This window comes from Choristoneura fumiferana, chromosome 15, assembly GCF_025370935.1.
Source record: "Choristoneura fumiferana chromosome 15, NRCan_CFum_1, whole genome shotgun sequence".
Classification (NCBI taxonomy): domain Eukaryota; kingdom Metazoa; phylum Arthropoda; class Insecta; order Lepidoptera; family Tortricidae; genus Choristoneura; species Choristoneura fumiferana.
Genome location: NC_133486.1, coordinates 11,481,370 through 11,500,591, shown reverse-complemented (window position 1 = coordinate 11,500,591; position 19,222 = coordinate 11,481,370). Strand labels below are relative to the sequence as shown.

The following is a 19,222-nucleotide window of genomic DNA, read 5'->3' as shown; positions in this document are numbered from 1 at the left end:
TAAGTTACTTATAAATACGAATAAATAGGGAGATAAATTAACTTTCAATAATAACGACGGGCCAATGTTTAGTAATGGAAGTGTCTAGTAGAAATGTTGCCAATTCTGACTCTTACAATCTAGTTTTGCAACTGGAAGTGCGGCGAGTGAATTCTCTATCCATTGTACACACTCTTAACGCAGTCTTCAACTGCTAACACACGTGATGTAGGTAATAGAAAATAGTTAACCGCGTCGCCGGTCTCATTTAATTTTACAGCCTTCCTTTACTAGAACATTTCCAAACAACAAATCTAATCCTTCTTCATTTTCATCGTTCTAGTCTTTCCCATCATCCGCCTCAGAACGGAGAAGCATATCCAAAAGATCAGGTACAAATTAGAGTTTGTCGTTACCATCAGATAAATTGCGAAGAGTGCGAAGAATATGCCCAGGACATTGAAGAAGATCTGAAGCCGTATGGAGGACTTCACTGTCTCCGGTGTACGTCTACAAGGACAATCGGGGGGACATAATTCCTCTTGGAGTTCGGAACTGACAGGATCTGAGGTGTCCTGAAGGTCTGGCCTATCCTCAAGGTTGGAAGGCTTCTGGATGCTGGAAGATTCCTGTAGCTTTGAGGTGTTCTGCAGCTTGGAGTTGTCTTCATGTTGCTGCTGCACGGCTTCTTTTAAAAATAAAAAAATGTTAGGTTATTGTGTTTAATATTGATTATACTTTTTAGATTTCCTTGAGAGCTTAGTTGTTTCATGTTACAACGTTGGACAGTTTTACTACTTATGTTCATTATACTTCAATAGGATGTGGTCAATTATTATTATCAATTAACTAGACGCCTATTCCGTAACATTACTTCTATTAGCTAACAGATGCTACTAATACATAACTATTCGTGTTATCTAGGAGCGTAACAATATTGTCGACGGTGAAGTACCAATACCTCCTAACTGATAAATCTCGAACATGCAACTTAGGAGGTTTAGCTAGGGGGAGCTTAGGTCCTCAATCGCATGTCAAAAGTCATTCAGTTAGGAGGTATTGGTACAGTCACGTCTAAAAATATGTATACAAAAACCAGGTTGCATAAATATGTAGTCATACATTGTATCAAAAATATTTATCTATTACTGACACCAAAAAATTGTATTCATTAAACTTTTTCAGTATTATGTAATCACAAAATGCTTCAGAAAGTTGCATACTTAAATAAATTCCATTTAAATGTATCCACCTCGTAGGCAAAAATAAGTATACATGAATGGGTTCCATATACATATAACCACACCAATTTGGTAAATATTTGTATACGCCGTTTGATTCATAAATATGTAAACACGATTTGATATTTTGATTCGTTTTGAAGAATTACTGTTTTGTTAAGATTACATGTCTGTCTCTTTCGTAACCTGCATGCGGGCAGGGACATACATACTACGAATCCATACTCCATTAAAATAATATTATATACTGGTGACCCGTTCCGGCACAACACGCTTACGGTATCCATAGACACCGTGAATCACACTATTTATTTGTGAAAACCGCATCAAAATCCGTTGCGTAGTTTGAAAGATCTAAGCGTACAGACAAAAAAAGCGACTTTGTTTTATACGAGTGATGAATTGAAAGTAACTCTGTCTGTTCCGGTATCACGTCGAAACCGACTGGTTTCGACTGTCAAGGGGCTGAAGATAGGGTACTTAGTTTTTATCTCCAAAAGCAACTGAGCTGGATGAAATTTGGTATGGATATATTTAATTTTTTATACACCATCAAGATCACCAAATACTTGGAAACGTCCAGAGTGGTCATTAATATCGACTAAGCCAAAGCGATCAAGTTGTTCGGGTCATCCACTGAGGGCAGATCCACTGAAGCATCTATAATTTGCAATCTTTAATCATTGTAATTTTAATTATAGAAGACAGCTTCTGAATGACGATGACAGAATGGCGATCTTGCACTTGACAGTATAAGTATATGTAAGTAATTGATTTTAAAATGAAGTTCTTCCATGAAGCCAGTGACTTTCTTTTATAATATATAACCTATCTGAAGTTACAAATACATTCGTACTGCAAACCAAGAACTGGCTACAGTGCGGCTTTACCACTAACAATTAACAATATAATTAAAATAAAAACAAAAAAATGCATAGTGCACCTTTCTGAGAATGACCCTAAACTGAAATACTCAATATTTACAAGTCAATTCAATCTAAGGACTGTCAAGTGCGTCATAGAATAATCGTGAGATAGACGTATGCAGTGACAAGTCCGCACTGTTTTCGTGAATTGTCAAATCAGTTAAATATACAACTTACGATTCTATGCCAGTCAGACAAGGTTTGTTGTTGCAGTCTGGATACATATTTATGAATCAAACGGCGTATAAAATATTTGCCAAATTGGTGTGGTTATATGTATATGGAACCCATTCATGTATACTTATTTTTGCCTACGAGGTGAATACATTTAAATGGAATTTATTTAAGTATGCAACTTTCTGAAGCATTTTGTGATTACATGATACTGAAACAGTTTAATGAATACAATTTTTTGGTGTCAGTAATAGATACATATTTATGATGAAAATGTGTGGCTACATATTTTTCAATTTTTTTTGTGTATACATACTTTTAGACGTGACTGTACAGCGCCGTCGTTGTGTTGAGAAAATATTTAGGAGTAGGTATTACGCTACAAAAACTTACCTACCTTTACGGAAATTCTCTGAGTTATCTTATCGCAATTATAATTCAAATAATTATAGTGGGATACCGAAAGGAAATAAATTACACGTGCAAGACCATTCGAAAATAAACAAGTACAGAAAAATCAGAGCTCTAAATAATTATGACGACTAGTAGGTAGAAATTTTCATTTAAGAAACAGACATTTTGACTATTTCCATGGATGTGATGTAAAAACTCGGTCCCAAATTATTGTCGTTTAAATAAAAACTAAAAATATAAATAGGCACGGTTAAAAAAAAACTCGCTTTGTACCTACTTTCCTCTTAATCCCCGTTAAAAGACAACTTATTTTCCGAAACTAAAAATTCAAATACCTTCAATAGTCTGGCACATTGCACTTCAATACTTCTTCGTCGCTTTTCAGAGTCTGAATGATATAATAAAATAATCGAAAAGTCTTAAATATCGCCAAATATCTAAGCCGAAGGCTGCCTGTGTAAAGACAGGAAATGATACAAAAGATGAAACAGATGGTACTTACAGTCTCCGCGATCAAGCGTGACAGGACAGGTTTTTCCGGGATAAGAATAAAGGCGAAAATAATTGTGATCGATAGAGGGATTTCCTGAACTAGAATTATTGCAATTGAAATGGGAAAACTATGAAGTGAGAAAATGTAGATACCTAAGGTTAGCTGAATTGAATGCTTATGTAGATAGTTTGCACATTGTTGAAGTTACATTTGATTGATCTGTTTTTGCATGACAGAGCAATAAATACCCTAAATTTGGCTTAGCTCGTAAAACCCACTTAAAATGTGCGTCTCTCTAAAAGTGCACTTTAGAACGATCATTTTCTCGGAAGATGCACATCTCAAAAACGGCTCTTTCCTAAAAAATGCACTTTCGCGGATGCTACGGTATCCTCGAAGGTATGCTTTTTCAAAAGAACCATTTTTGTATATTTACATAAAAAGAACCGTGTTACGTCACGAACGAGTAGGTACATTTAGGAAAATGCACTTTACTTTGTGAAAAAGGAAAAATGTAGGCACCTTCGGAGCTTACATTGTTAAATTATAAATTAGATAATAAAACACTCATTTTGGGAAAGTGTGTTTTCCGAGCTTAAGCCACAAATTTCACATTCATACAATTTTACTAACCGTAACGAAAATATTAACACAAAAACTTAAGTTTAATTTTCTTTAACAACTGAACAGAGAAAAGAAATAGTTACTTAAAATAAAAATTTGACATTATTCAAATTGAAAGTAATATTATTTAAATCAAGTTATATTATAAACTACTTCATACAAATAACAGATAACAATGTTTACAATACAACTCTAACCTTGCTCCTAATGCAGTTTTTGCACCGATCCTATCGTATAAAAACATGACAGAACGGTGGAAACGGCACAGTGTGATAAGACCACCGAAGATCAACTCATCATGCCCGCTCCCTGCGAACCTTGCAAAGGTATGTAAAAAAAATCTGTATCAAACAATACGGGCCTGGAAACATATAAGGAAACGATAGTCACAAAGAGCGGCGAGTAATTTCCCCGTTCATTGAACGGTCTAACTAAACGATCACTGCATAGCGGTTAACTAGCAACACACACAATGTACGTCAAAAGCAGAAGTGAATAAGTGGTTGTGGAGTTCAAAATATTGTACAGTCGAGTTCATTAACTTGCGAGCAATAATTTGATCAAAAATATCTAAACACGCTTCTACGCCTTTGCAGATACCTATTTTTGATCAAATTTTTGCTCACAAGTATATGAACTCGACTGTACACGCGACTGTATTTTGCTAAGGTGCTAAGAAGGAACTTTTTACCACACCGCCGATGGCACATGATCGCAGCTTAAGTTAATGTATGCTTCTTTCTCGTAAGTACTTAGGTGCCGAATAAACATTTTCTTTCTTTCACATTTAATTGGAATAAGTCGTGGATTTTGGGGATATAGTCTCTTTTTTTCATCCTGGCTCTTTCTCTGCGATTCATACTTACCCCCTCGTTACCCCCTTTCCTACAAAAAATTGTTTTCTGTTACTACAAGCAAGAACTGTATTTTCAACAGACTCCTGCCAGGACGGATCCTGCAAAGACAACTGCGCCTGTAAGGAGAAAGGTTGCAACGACTGCACTTCCAAAGGTAGATTATTTTTTACTAACTCATTAAATTACTCGCCATTATCATCATCATCCGAAGATCTTCACTGTTGAACAAAGGCCTCCCACTTAGAACGCCTACATTGAACAATAACTTGTCACTTCCTTCCACCGGTTGGCCGCAGCTTTATGATGTCGTCAGTCCACCTAGTGCGAGGCCTGCCAATATTTCAACTTCCAGTTCGTGGTCGTCACCCGAAGAATCTTCTTCCCCAACGGTTGTCTATTCCACGAGCGACTTGGCCGCCCATTGCCACTTCAACTTGCGCATTCTTCACCCTGTATCTACTGTAGTTCTTTGGTGAATTTCCGTAGTTATTCCGGATTCTAACTAAAATCAGTTCAGTAGACCTTCAGATTACCCCTTACTTTGTTAAATGCCTGTTGGTCTGAGATTTTGTACATACCTTATGTTAGAAATATTTAAGACCAGGGACATTCTATAGATAACTTATTAAATAATTTCCAGGTGGATGCTGCTAAGCCATGGACGAGGAGCGCCCGCGCCGGCCGCTCGGGGCGCGAGTCTCGGCCGCGCTCGAGGCTTGCTTCCCCGTCGCTTTCTGCGTCACCTTCTTCGTCACCATCGTGCTGTTCCACTGCCTCTTGTGACTTAATAAATTGTTAAGTTGATTTTTGGTTTTAAATTTCACTCATAGTATCTTACCCGCTACTCGTACATGGGATGATGGGACTGTGTTCCATCCAAAGATCTATGAACATCCTTTGTACGATTAAAAACAAATATACCATAGTGCAAAAAATCTGGCCAAGTGCAAGTCGGACTCGCGCGTCGTGAGTTCCATGCAAATTTTTGGGTATCTATGAATATCCAGTGTTAGCAGCACCCTGTCATAAGCAGAATATACAGTCAGGGGCATAAATATGTACATTACCAAGATATCGCTACCCTTTATGCCACTAACCATAAAGTCGATGTATACAAATATTTGACGCATTGGCTGTATAAATATTTATGCTCTCGACTGTACACAGTGTGGGGTCATTTAGATTCGTCATTGACTTGAGTTTTGCTTATATCGTTATTTTTTAAAAAGTTTAACATTTAAATATCAGAAAAAATACTACAATTATTCATTTGATTGCATGACTGCCTGCTAGCAATTTTGCCAAAAGTACCAGAGTCGAACCTTTTAAAAATAAATTTCACTACGATTTCCTTAGCAAAAGTATGGGATGTCTGCATGACATTAGTAGCACAAAGGTTCCACCCTGGAATTATTTAGTTTGTACAACTGTACAAAGAAGACAAGCAAGACCGAATTATCAGGTTCCTTTCCATATGAGGTAAAAAACCAAATCTATGCCTGCTGCGTATTGTTGTGATCTCAATAGTTAATAAGCGGGCGGAACAAGGAGCATGAGGTAATGCACTCTCGAGCAATATGAGATTAAAATTGTACCATGCGAAAGACCAACTTCGGCCAAAACTCAAAAGTTCACTTGCACCTCAATGTTCTCCCGCTGGTTGCCTAGAACCTTAGCAAGGATGTGGGCAGAAAAACTGAGTGAAAGACCGACTTTGAGCTCAGAAATAAAAATGTGTTACCTGGTCAGGTATAGGTATCAATATCAATTTGTTATGATATTCTTATTTGATGTTTTTGGTGGTCTGATATTGCGGCGCCAAATTTGTAAAGAAAAACTCAAAACAAGTAAACTTACAAAGTCAGGTCTATTGCACGCTCTGCGATAGAGAATTTAAGGACTTGCGCTAGACATATAAATATTAAAGTAAAATTTAGTAAATACTCTGAACTGAAAGTCTTTTTATTTTAATCAGGGTCGCTGTCATCGAAATCGATGTAGAGGACTGTATGTTGTAATTTCTGGAGTTATAATACGAGATAGCATCTTTTTAAATGATTTTTCCCTAATTTTAGTTTCAGAATTATGCACTAGACATTTTTGAGACGCAGTAGGTCAGGGTAACCTAAAATTTCATCAACAGCTCATTAATCAAGAACAAAGAGGGGCACAGTACTGACCCTTGAGTAAAACTGGCTTTAATGCCCGCAAAATCACCAGAGCAGACTTTGACTAATACTTTAATGAACCTAGGCATCTCCAAGGAAATGAGTTATTCAGGACCACAAGTGAACAGGTAATTGCAGGCAGAGAGCTTGACTGCAAGTCCGTCGTGTCATACATAACTAATCAAAAGCCTTCCAGAAATCAATAAAGATGTAAAGTAAATCGTTTATTGGCATGGACGTGGCGAACCGCGTTTGTCGAAATGGAATCTGACGATTGCGGGATGCTTTTTAGGCAAACTGTTTTTTACATTTAGAAGTTGAATTAAAAGTCAAGTACCTATAAAATTTATAAAGTTTATTCCCGTCCCGTAGTTACATAATATCCAATGATGGTCGAAATCAATTATTTTATTACATACTAGATGTTGCCGCGACTTCGTCTGCCAATAATTCGTTTATCGTTATGCCACAGGAACTAAGCACCATTTCAAGAAAAAAAAAATTCATTCATATACGTGTGTTAAACCGGGTTATAAACTATCTGTGTGCGAAATTTTCTCCAAATTCGTAAAGCCTATTTTATCAAACTTTCACATTTATAAAATTAGTAGGAACAAGGATTTATTCGTTTCCCAACATTCAGGTTAGAAGAATGTTTCCCGTCCCTGCTAAGTTCCAAATCCACCAAGTCCTAAATTCCTAGTCCTTTCTCACACGATTCTTCGTCATTTAATATATTATTTAAAGTAGTTTTTATAAAAGATTGAGGAATTTAATTAAATCTGTAAATTTTCTTCATAAAATACTTCGAGAAGTGATCGAAAATCCCAAAAGTTTCAATTCGGGTAGAAATTAACAAAACAAGTTTTAAATGGGCACCACTGATTTAATTGCAGAAATAAATTACATTACAAACTATCAATTAATATCTGAAATCGACGAAATGAGCAGCGGACGCAAAGTTTCCATTTAATTAGCAGCAGCCTGAAACAATAAGTATATTATTTAAGTTGATGATAAAAGATAAGATTTTGTTACTGAGTACGAATCAAAAGGCCAATCGATGCCCATTCCCAAGGAGCCTCAATTCTTATTCTATCAATACACTTGTATAAAAGATGAAGCAGTAGTTTCTTCTAACGCGTTAGGTGTTCTTTGAAACTATCTACGCATTCCCAAATAACTTTTCGCATGTTATACCCATATCGTTGATTAAGGAGGACTTGAGGAAAGAAGTTTATTAATATTAACATCAAGCCGGCATCACTAAGAATTGAGTAAAAAGAAAAAAATCAGAAAGAAGGCTACGGGAAAAATGAAGTACCAATCAGCGTATATCGTCAGCCCCGGCTCTAGCCTATGATTGAAGCTTCGTTAGTAAAAAACTTACTTTCCATCTAATGTATTTTTATGTGTATCGAATATGTGTAAATAAATGTTTCTCTCTCTTTCTCTCTCTCAATAATGTGGCGAGGAATGTGTTTTTCAAGAACCAATAGAAACGCACCTTTTACCTATAATACAGCACGGCTCTGGTGGAAATAGCTGAGCAGAGCGAGACTAGGTAAATAAATAAAATAAATATCATGGGACACTTGACACTAACCCAAACCAAGCAAAGCTTGTACATGGACACTAGGCAATGGATAAATATTATACATATATAGATAAATACATACTTAAATAGGTACATATTATACAGCAAGCTTCGTAGTCAGGTTCTCTAACCATTTGGCCATCCGGTCGTCAAATAAATGAAAAATTAAATGAAGCGATTCTATTGGTTCGCGAAAAACACAATCCTCGCAACACACCACATCCCCGCACATCTCTGGACCAGACCCGGAGCCTGCAGAACGCGCGCTTGTCTGCTCTACTCCGCTAACTCCCCTCAAAGGGTGCCAGCAAAATTTTATTTTGCATTGGATTCTCGGAATAACCGGAATGAAAGTCGTAAAGTGTGTCTCTAAAAGCAGTAATAAATTTAACCCGAAAAACCCCTTAAAATGCTTTACTTTGAGTATCAATCGTTAAGATAACTTTATTTTGTGTTTTTTAATAAGGTTCCGTACCCGAAACGGAACCCTGTACTGTCGCTTCGCTGTCCGAAGGACAGCATCTCGAGAACTCTGCTTCTAATTACTATTTAATTTATATTATATATTTGTAGTTGTAGATGCAAGAGAAATACACTTTATATATCGTGTTCCTCTTGATTTCCGATAACTTGGACAGATGGCTCAGTTAATTGATAGAAATCACCTGGTAGAAGTTTTTGGACACATAATAAGTGTAAGTTTTCACAGTCATTGTTAAAGGGCAAAGAAATAAACGATGAAATTACCTGGTTTTGCATCACAGTCTGAACAGTTGGCATCGCAGGTGCAATTGTCCTGGCATGCCGCTCCTTCTTGGCAGGTATCTGGATAAATGTTTTTTTTTAATAAAGGTAATGAAAGACGGAACAATGTAATAAAAGTCCTGAAAATCTGACTCATTTACACCCAGCCGAAACTTTTGGACCTAGAAAACTGAATTGCATAGAGTTAGGGCATTTATGTGTATGATGTATAAGAAATAAGAACGGTTTTTAAAGTTAAGGTTCCGTAACAGGAATATAGACCAAGACAAGACACAGAATAATCTTAAATGTTAACATTGTATAAATAGAAAATTCATCAACGCCCTGCTCTTCTATCAAGAAATAAGTAAGTATTATAAGGAAATTCCCATGTGATAATGAACCAAGAACACTAACTTCCAACTCTAACTCCTGGCACATAAGGTGACTCAACAACAAAAAACATAATTTTATTCGTCTTTGCCCCGTTCTGCCGTAGGGTTAGCGATCATTGAAGGACTAAATGTTGAATGAAAACTATAAAATTGATAAACAATATCTTACCTTTGCAGGGTTCGCAGGGTGCTGGCATTTTGATTTATTTGTAATGTGCTTGTTTGGAACTAAGAGTTGACTTGTTTATTTACCCATTTTGCTGATGCTTTTATACGTTGACAGTGGAAGAAAAAATGACAACTGAGGCAAGGTTGCAACCTCTGTTTTTAAGCAAGTAAAAAGTGACAATGAGATAACAAAGGAAGTGGAATCAGGGATGGGACGGAATTTTATTATTTGTAATCGAGTAGGAAAACTCTAGAACACAGTGGCTGTGACAGTGGGTAATAATCGACTTGAGAATTGAATTATTATTTACTGGGTATTTGTATTTGTAATGCACGACTAAATAGGTATTCTCAGATACATCTAAACTGGTTTTTTGAAAATTTGGACTCATTTTAAAGCAACAACAACTTATAGGTATACATACAATACATAGGTAACTGCTACAAATTTAATATATTTATTATGCCATTCATTAGTACTCAACAAGACAAAATAAAATAATATTATATTAACTTTATGTCAACATGGCGTCACAAAACTATCATTTGCTCTCTGAGTATGTACCGTTACCTACCGCTTACACTAGTTGTATGGAAATAATTAACGCGAATAACGAAACAATTTTATTGTTTTTAAACAATAATGTTTCTCATTAGGTATTTAGTAACAAATCGTGATTTTATAAACACCTTAGTACATTGTTGTAGAGGCTGGAAAGTAAGCAATAGATGAACGAATTAGTTTAAATTCTGACCCGAAAGGGAGGCCTTCGATAATACGAGTTCATCTTGCACTTTTGGCCGAGACAACGTTGCGAATTTCACAACCACTGCGAGGATATAATAGTAGATTGTTGCACCAAGCAGAAAGTTATTTACTATTGCACCGAGTGCCGATTTGGAGCCCGAGCGTCGGCGAGGGCTTTAAAAATCATGAGTGCAATATAAATTACTTAATGCGAGGCGCATAATCTGCTTTTCTTTCAACTATTACAGGAATAGTAGACAAAAAAAACTCATGCTAAACAATTAGGTAATACGAAAGAAATGTCACTAGCACTCGATGATTCCATTTTTGTAAGTTTACATTCGCGCTCACAAAAAATGTCGGGTGACACTATTTACCGGACGTACAATACTGACATGGAAATACCGACATGATGTTTGTGATTGAAACTCTTGTCAGTTTGACATCAGTTTGTATGGGCGTGTACACGAAATAACGGGTCGGTATTTCCATGTCGGTATTATCCGTGCCGGTAAATAGTGTCACCCAAAATGTCCACGGAAAATTCGCAAGGTTCCCAATTTTTTTTTTCAATGTCTTACATTTTTTTGGCAGAGTTAGTAGCCAGTAGCAGATATTTTTACCCGCGATCTGTCAAATTTTTTTCACGGGCGCCAGGTTGGCCAACCAAACACACAAAGTTTTTTTTTAAATACGGCTACTTACTATTTTTGATAGGATTGGTAGCAACAATTTTTTGTACGCATCTGTCAAATTTCATAAGACCGGTCAGGTTGAACAACCTAACACTAGATCTTTTTTCACTATGCTGGCAAATTTTATAGCAAAAATACTTGTGTTACCTCTTTGGTGGTGTAATTAAAAAAAAATCTAAAACAATGCAATAAAAAAAATTTATACATTTTTCCTGCTCTAGAGCAGAAAGTCCCGCTTTGTGCTGGGTATTTAGTGCGGTTATGATGAAATTAAAGCATAGTTGGAAGAAAAAAACATTTATCACAAAACAAACAACAATTCAAAGACTGAGTTGCTCACGCCGTTTTTAGTTTTTGTTTTGTGACAATTTTATTTAACGAGTCCGTTCCTAGTGGCCAGTACCCAAAACCACATATTTAAATAATAAAAACGTCATCCTCCTCATGTCCGACCCGCGGCAGCAAGTCGGACATGACGAGGATGAATACTCGCGCGCTGAGCAGCCTGGCTGCGGCAGCACGATGAACATGGCGAAGATGAATACTCGCGCACTGAGCAGCCTGGCTGCGGCAGCACGATGACCATGACGAAGATGAATACTCGCGCACTGAGCAGCCTGGCTGCGGCAGCACGATGAACATGACGAAGATGAATACTCGCGCACTGAGCAGCCTGGCTGTGGCAGCACGATGAACATGACGAAGATGAATACTCGCGCACTGAGCAGCCTGGCTGCGGCAGGACGATGAACATGGCGAGATGAATACTCGCGCACTGAGCAGCCTGGCTGCGGCAGCACGATGAACATGACGAAGATGAATACTCGCGCGCTGAGTAGCCTGGCTGCGGCAGCACGATGATCATGGCGAAGATGAATACTCGCGCACTGAGCAGCCTGGCTGCGGCAGCACGATGAACATGACGAAGATGAATACTCGCGCACTGAGCAGCCTGGCTGCGGCAGGACGATGAACATGGCGAAGATGAATACTCGCGCAATGAGCAGCCTGGCTGCGGCAGCACGATGAACATGACGAAGATGAATACTCGTGCGCTGAGCAGCCTGGCTGCGGCAGCACGATGAACATGACGAAGATGAATACTCGCGCGCTGAGCAGCCTGGCTGCGGCAGCACGATGAACATGACGAAGATGAATACTCGCGCACTAAGCATCCTGGCTGTTCTGTCAGTGCATTGCAGTGTGCAGCAGGCTTAAAAAGTTATTGCTGTGGCGTTTTTTCATAGGAAGTTAAAAAAATTAAAGCATTTTGTACATATTATGCGTTTAAGAAAAAAAACACCTCATTAAAGTCGTAAATGACACATTCTCATGGGTCAATTTAATTTCAAATGCAGCAGACGATTACTTTTCATTGGTCCGAGTGTCGTTTCAGCACGCCGGAAAAAAAATTGAAATAGTATATTCTAAAAAGTAGTATCGTACTATGAATTTCATATATAAATACGACCTGTTATCGTAATGTGTGACATTGTTGTCGTGTTTCGCGAGCCATAAATGAGTCAGCTGTTAATTTGTATACTGGATTTAGGGTATCTATGGCCACATTCTCCGGCAGTGTCGTGAAAAAGTTAATTTATTGTGTACTAGCCCTTTCCCACGATTTTGCCCGCATGAACCAGATGAATCGTCACGGCTAGTTAGTCTGACATCTCAATGAAGTACCTACTTATTTACAGAAAAAAGCGATAATGTTTTTATCCAAAACCGCGTTTTAAGATCAGTGGTAGGTATAAGTTAAGTAGACCGTATCCTTCTTGTTCAGTGCTCAAGTTCACTGCGGGGTTTTTAGTTAATAGTAGTTACATAATCGACCGAAAGCCAACATACCTCATTATTTAAAACGGAAAAATATTAGCAATGAAGATCTTGTCACAGAAAATAAGTTAGTAATAATTTATTGAATCCTATGATTGATTATAAGTTTGCCATTTTTGTTGTTTATCTTATTTGCCGTCGAATACTTGAACCACGTTAAACTTTACGGTGATCTGATTACAGATATGGAGCCTGAAACCACCAGTTGTGTACCAGGCTGCGACTGCCATGACATTGGACTCGACAGTAAGTTCGGCCATGACCTTGCGCTGCGCAGTCATGCGACAGAGTCGTCTCATCTCAGGGGTAATAAAGCCCCTATATACTACGAAGTGCAAAATTCGAACTTCGTATCTTGCCGTCCCGCTGACGCTTATATGATAAAACGAGAGTGAGAGGCACGGTACGATTCGAACTTCGATTTTCGAATTTCGTAGTAGCCCCCCTGTCACTAATTTACGCGGCAACGATCTTCGGATTGTTGACGTTCCCACAAACAGAAAATTGGCTTTGGCAACTCATTTTAAGTCGACGTGTGGCCCAAACTAGACTTTTGTATAAAACAGAATTCACTTAGTTGAAATAATATGAATATGACTGAAAATACGCGACTCATAAAATTACGCTCGTCTGGCTAGATGTGCCTAAAGTGACAGTTTTCTATGAAACATTCATCACATCATTATCTAAGTTTTCATGGTAATAATTTGTGTGTTTAAATAATATTTTACTGTTTTCAGGTACCTGCATGAAGTAGTAATCTGAAAAGGTATTCGATGAAAAAAAAGACACAAATAGTTGCTGATAAATTTATTAAGATTAATAAAAGATCAAATAGTTAAAATAGTAACACAAATTTGTTTCATTTTATAAATATGTAGCAGGCTTAACACGAGTTATTTTTTAAATACAGTTATAAATATTATTGTTCTCAACGTGACCACGACAAAGATCTAAGCCCTCAAAGATAACGTATGTAGTGATGATGATTAGAACGGTAGTTAATAACTAATGATAAGAGTAGGTAAGGTAAGCTATAAGAGACTACTGTTTAAATTGACATAACGGACGTAATTGACGTGACCCTGGGTCAGAGCAAATTTTACTATCATCAATCTACCTATATATGAGTAACATATTAGTTGTCATGGTCAAGAATGTAAGTGGTCACATAACAGGCTATTGGCTTGAACAAAATGTAAAGCATCTGTTTGGAAATATTAGTACTTTTAAAAAGTTAAAGATAGCTTAGCCTCTAATTCTTCTTCGATATTCAAATTGCACACCATTGTCCGCAAAAAAAGAGAAACAGAAATACGCGCTAACATTTTAACCGCCACTTGGTGGAAAAAAAAAAATATTTTAGTGGTTAAATCTGGCTTAGGCTTGACTATTCCAAATTTTGACACTATACTAAAAAATGTGAGCTTTTCACTAAATCTGGATTTGATTATTTCCAACAAATAATAACCATTAAAATATGGGCTTTTTATGATCTCACAGAAAGTATGTTGTAATTAGTGACGTCTTAATGAAGTATCTTTTATCTTGCTGCTCCATTTAGCTTAGCTTAGCGTGGCCCGAGTGTAACGGTGATCATTAATGCGCCCAAATACAAAAGAAAATATCATGGGGGAGTAACACACGGGGCAGGATGCTGTCACATGCGCTGCATTCAACGGTCAGAGCTAAATAGACATATTTCCATACCGCCGGTTGGCAGAGTGGCAAGTTAAAAGTTAAAGAACATTAACAGACCCCCGTAAAAGCCAGAATCGATCAATTAACAGCAGTTCTCGAAGCTTGAAGATCCCCCCCCCCTCCTTAAATCGATCAATTAGTGGCATCTTGACAGTAACAATTAAGCTGGACAACAGCAGTTCTCGAAGCTCGAAGATCCCCCCCCCTTAATTCATAAATCTACTTCTTCGTAGTGGTCTTGGTGGTTTCTGCAGCGGGGCGTTTGCACGTGCAGCTGCATGAAGAGTCACATTTGCAGGATGAACCGCATTGGCTCGTGCTGCATTTGCAGTCTGAAACAAAAGAGTTTTAAGCAGGAAGGACGACAATGAGAGACGAAGGGTTTCGAAAAGTAATTCATCTTAAACCCCCGACGCAAAAATAGGGGTTTTATAATGTCGAATCAACGCCAATTTCTGTCTGTGGACTCTCGAAAGGATGGACCGTTATGACGCGGATTTTTTTGGGTGAAAGCGAATTTCCTGTCGGAGCTAATACTTAACTTTGTGAGGTTATTTACCGACTTCAAAAAGAAAGATATTCTGTGTTCCACTGCATTTATGTAAATGTATTTTTTTTTGTAAGTGTGCCGATTTCAACATTTTGTGGAGCGATATTCAACATTTTTTTTTATCAGAAAGGGCACACTTCTGAGAAGGTGCCATTGACAGTCAGGATTTGATACTTTTAAGTGGATTCCAGGGAAATCGAGGAAACTTTTCAAATATTGTAGATAGGCAAGTCTATTGCACAAACCTGCGAAGCAATTCAATGGTGTGTGTGAAGTTCCCAATCCGCACTGGGCCCGCGTGGGAACTATGGCCCAAGCCCTCTTGTTCTGAGAGGAGGCCTGTGCCCAGCAGTGGGACGGTATATAGGCTGGGATGATGATGATGATGAAGTCTATTCTGCTCTTCAGCTAATATTGCGATTTTTATATTGCAGTAAGTAGCTCATTATTCTTATTAGTGCCTCGCTCAATATGAAACGATTACGTGCCAGCAATTACGAGTACAGTCGGATGTACTCGTACTATCTTCACCCAGATTGTGCAGTTAAAATTATCTTCGAATTATTACCTTTTTATTACATCAAGTAACCGATTAGAATTCCGTTCCGATCTATTTCCATGGAAACCACTCCTAAAGGGATATCCCTCCTATTTTAAAAGGAATGGAAGTTCAACAATAAAACATACAGAATCACCTGACTAACTTTGGTGAACATACAACGTGTCTCTACCCTCTGGACAAAGATGAGTAGAACGTGTTTATGGGGTACTTCTAACAAAAGCCTCATACAAAAGCCACAGTATTAACGCAGAAGTGACACGGTATTTTTTTTTTTATATGTTTTAAAAATTAAAACTACACAATGCCTGTTATCGAATAGAAAAAAAAATTTAAGCTACCTTTACAAATAACAAAGTTATAAAGGTTTGAAATTCAAGATTAGACAGATAAAGACATAGGTACTGGCATGTGACGTCACACGCCAGTACCGCCATACTTGCTGCATAGAGAAAAGCGTTTGAGAAAGAGACAGGTATAAAGATTTTTCAAAAAATCACACTAAATTCGCTAATCACTATCTGTTTACCTATATTTTCATAATAATACTAAGATATGGCAAAATCAGGAGTTGTCAAATACCGTATTTAGTACTTCGAAATAGCCGTATTTATCTCGAAAGAACTAAAACCATTAGTATGCTCACCCGCAAATTTATGATAGCTACGTTTATGCAAGAAATGAGTGTTCATGCAGTTCCTCCACCTCCACACTGTAAGAACAAACAAATCACACATATCCATCTATCACCACCACCACACTACACTGACGCGTATTGAACTCTACCAGAGTTCACCTTCAAAGCAACACTACCGTTAGCTAAGCTACCAGATGTTAGATGTATGGAGGTGGTTGAATTGCATGAACACACATTTTTTGCATAAATAATCTATTATTAGGTTGCGGGTGAGCACCTCCGCAAAGTAACGCTTGGTTCAATAAATTACTGTATGTACCCTCAATCTGAGATTAGGCCGTATTCTGCATTGGGACTGTATACCTAGGGCCCGAGAAGGTCACGAGAAGCTACTATCTTGAAATAATTATTAACTTTGCTGTGACCTATTCTAATCGTAACAAATGTAAACCAATACAACTTAGCAACACGAAAGAGCCGTTTCTAATAAGCATGTAATGCACGATAACACGGCAAATTTAAACCAAAACAAAGTCGGACGGCGACGTACGAGAAATAAGAGTTGGTTTTACATGAGCTTGTAAAAACAAACAATTCTGAATCTGAACAAATCGAACAGACTAAATATTATACCTAAACCGAATGCGTTTGAGCTATGTTGTGTTGTGATGCTCTTGTCTCTTTCTATCTCAATATAGCTTGTGATGCGACACAACACCAGCCGACACAACACACTGCATCAGATAAATGTGAACGCAGCCATATAAAATGTACATGTTACCAATACCGTTCTGATGTGTCACGACTTGGTCACTTAATATCTGTCGTGTTAAGTGAATGCGGCTAGTCAAACAAACACAGCCAAGCGAATTTGTTCGTTGAAATGGCGATGGGCAGGCCATGTAGCAAAGACAACAGATGGCTGTTGGGACCGACAAGTTCTTGAAAGGAGACCGCGGATAGGCAAGCGCAGCGTAGGACACCCACCAACGAGATGGACGGGTGACCTGTTGCCGTATTTTCTAACGCTCTGGCGCTCGCAATCGCATTCGCCATCTCTTTCTATCATCGTCTTTTACCGTGTGACAGAAAGAAGTGGTGAAAACGATCGTGGTTCCAAGTGCGTTAGAAAATAAGGCCTCTGGTTAAAGCCGCAGTGGATGCATGCCGCTTCCAACCGAAGTAACTGGAGGTCTGGGTCTGGACGGCCTGTGTCTAGTCTAACAATGGACGTCCTACGGATGATGATGATGTTAGTCAAACACTTAAACGCAGAAATGAGTCTCTACAGTAGACATAAGTACGGTCAAGGACTTTAATTCATGAGCGACCTTGGAACTTTTTCAAAGGAAAAGTCATTTCGATTTTCCTTGTTAATTAATGCGATGTCACTATGACGTTTTCTGTGAAATGGTTCCACATCATGGTGGTTCATGATTTAAAGTCCTCGACCGTAGCTACATATTTGCTACAGGATACTGAGTTAAGGTGCTTAAGGCTTAAGCACACCCGGACACCCGTATCTATCTTTAAAAGGGCATAGGTATTTTGAAAGGGATTGATTTGAAACGGGGGTGCTTCTATAATTACCTGTTGAAAAATCTTAAAACAACAAGGTCTCTAATTTCCGCTCAAAATATTATTCCAAATGATTTATTTTCCAACTGTTTCATATGGCCAAAAATATATTTTCGGCGAAAAGCCAGGATCCCAAAAAAAAAATAATGTTTTAAACTTTCGCGGTTCTCACACATTCATAACTAATATGTCTAACTTAATCACGACTATTATTTTTTGATAAAATTACCTGTCGAGGTTTTGACCACATTGAAGCCCCGAGTCCTGAGATATATTAGTTGCTGTTTTTTAAAATAAATATGACTCTGTCCATTGGTGGGATATATATATTATTACTTAGTTAAAAACATAACTTATCTTCAAGTCTTCAATAAAATTTTGGAGATCGAAAAAGTTATAAATTAATTATTTCTAATACTGCAAACAATATTTTAATACTTACTGTCACCGCAACCTCCGCAAGGCATGATTCCAAATTTAAATTAAACTTTCTAAAATAGAACAAGGAGTGTTTCCAGTTCGAATGCACGGCGTCTATTGGCTCAACTAGTGTGATTGGGTGTATTGTATGCGCATGCACACGGTATTTATCGGTAGTTCGCTGGTTGTGATCGGATTAACGTTACACGGATTGATTATAATCCAGTTAATTGTGATTAGTTCTTATCGATTGTTTCTATGCGGGTTTTGGCTAAACCAATTCGTATATTGGGATGCATAATAAATACGTATAATACGAGATTGTCTGTTTTTAACTAGGTGTCTATTAGCAGCACCGAGTGGAAATTTTCCTTGGACAACCTGAAGAGTGAGAGAATGTATTGGAACCCAAAGCCTCGCAGTTAGGCTACATAGGTAGCCTACCATCTAGATAGTCTACCATCCTAAAGTTGACTATGGTTTTTGGTGACATAAAATCGAAATATGTAATTCTTTGTAAAAGATAAAAGATAGGTAGGTAGGTACACTCGAACCAACTGAAGCTTTTACCCACTGTGGAACCATTTCGTAGAAAAAGTCATATAGTGACATCGCATTGCTTGACAAGGGAATTTATTGTGACACTTACTGTGAGAACGTTCTTCGGTGGGTCAGAAATCAAATGGTTCGACTGTACCTGGAAACTATTAAAGTG

At 37.8% G+C, this 19,222-nt stretch overlaps 1 protein-coding gene and 3 long non-coding RNA genes across 5 annotated transcripts; 2 read left to right on the top strand and 2 right to left on the bottom strand.

The window, feature by feature from the left end:
• On the bottom strand, positions 1–3,119 carry LOC141435690 (uncharacterized). Of its 2 annotated transcripts, none has more exons than XM_074098434.1 (2): positions 3,070–3,119; positions 1–667 (listed from the first exon to the last, which is right to left on the bottom strand). In XM_074098434.1, exons 1-2 carry the CDS (start codon positions 3,086–3,088, stop codon positions 294–296), a joined length of 393 nt encoding a protein of 130 aa, XP_073954535.1. In that variant the 5' UTR covers positions 3,089–3,119; the 3' UTR covers positions 1–293. The 2 variants fall into 2 exon arrangements, with proteins under 2 accessions (XP_073954535.1, XP_073954536.1); XM_074098435.1 differs by having other exon boundaries at positions 1–664; positions 3,070–3,111.
• Positions 3,120–4,103: 984 nt separating this feature from the next.
• On the top strand, positions 4,104–5,512 carry LOC141435691 (uncharacterized). The gene is made up of 3 exons (XR_012452212.1): positions 4,104–4,177; positions 4,788–4,862; positions 5,349–5,512. It is a non-coding gene; the product is annotated as an uncharacterized lncRNA (long non-coding RNA).
• A 2,229-nt stretch (positions 5,513–7,741) lies between these two features.
• On the bottom strand, positions 7,742–9,901 carry LOC141435589 (uncharacterized). The gene is made up of 3 exons (XR_012452193.1): positions 9,782–9,901; positions 9,221–9,298; positions 7,742–7,860 (listed from the first exon to the last, which is right to left on the bottom strand). It is a non-coding gene; the product is annotated as an uncharacterized lncRNA (long non-coding RNA).
• Positions 9,902–13,030: 3,129 nt separating this feature from the next.
• On the top strand, positions 13,031–14,367 carry LOC141435534 (uncharacterized). Its single transcript, XR_012452181.1, has 3 exons — positions 13,031–13,129; positions 13,246–13,308; positions 13,803–14,367. It is a non-coding gene; the product is annotated as an uncharacterized lncRNA (long non-coding RNA).
• The last annotated feature ends 4,855 nt before the right edge of the window (positions 14,368–19,222 follow it).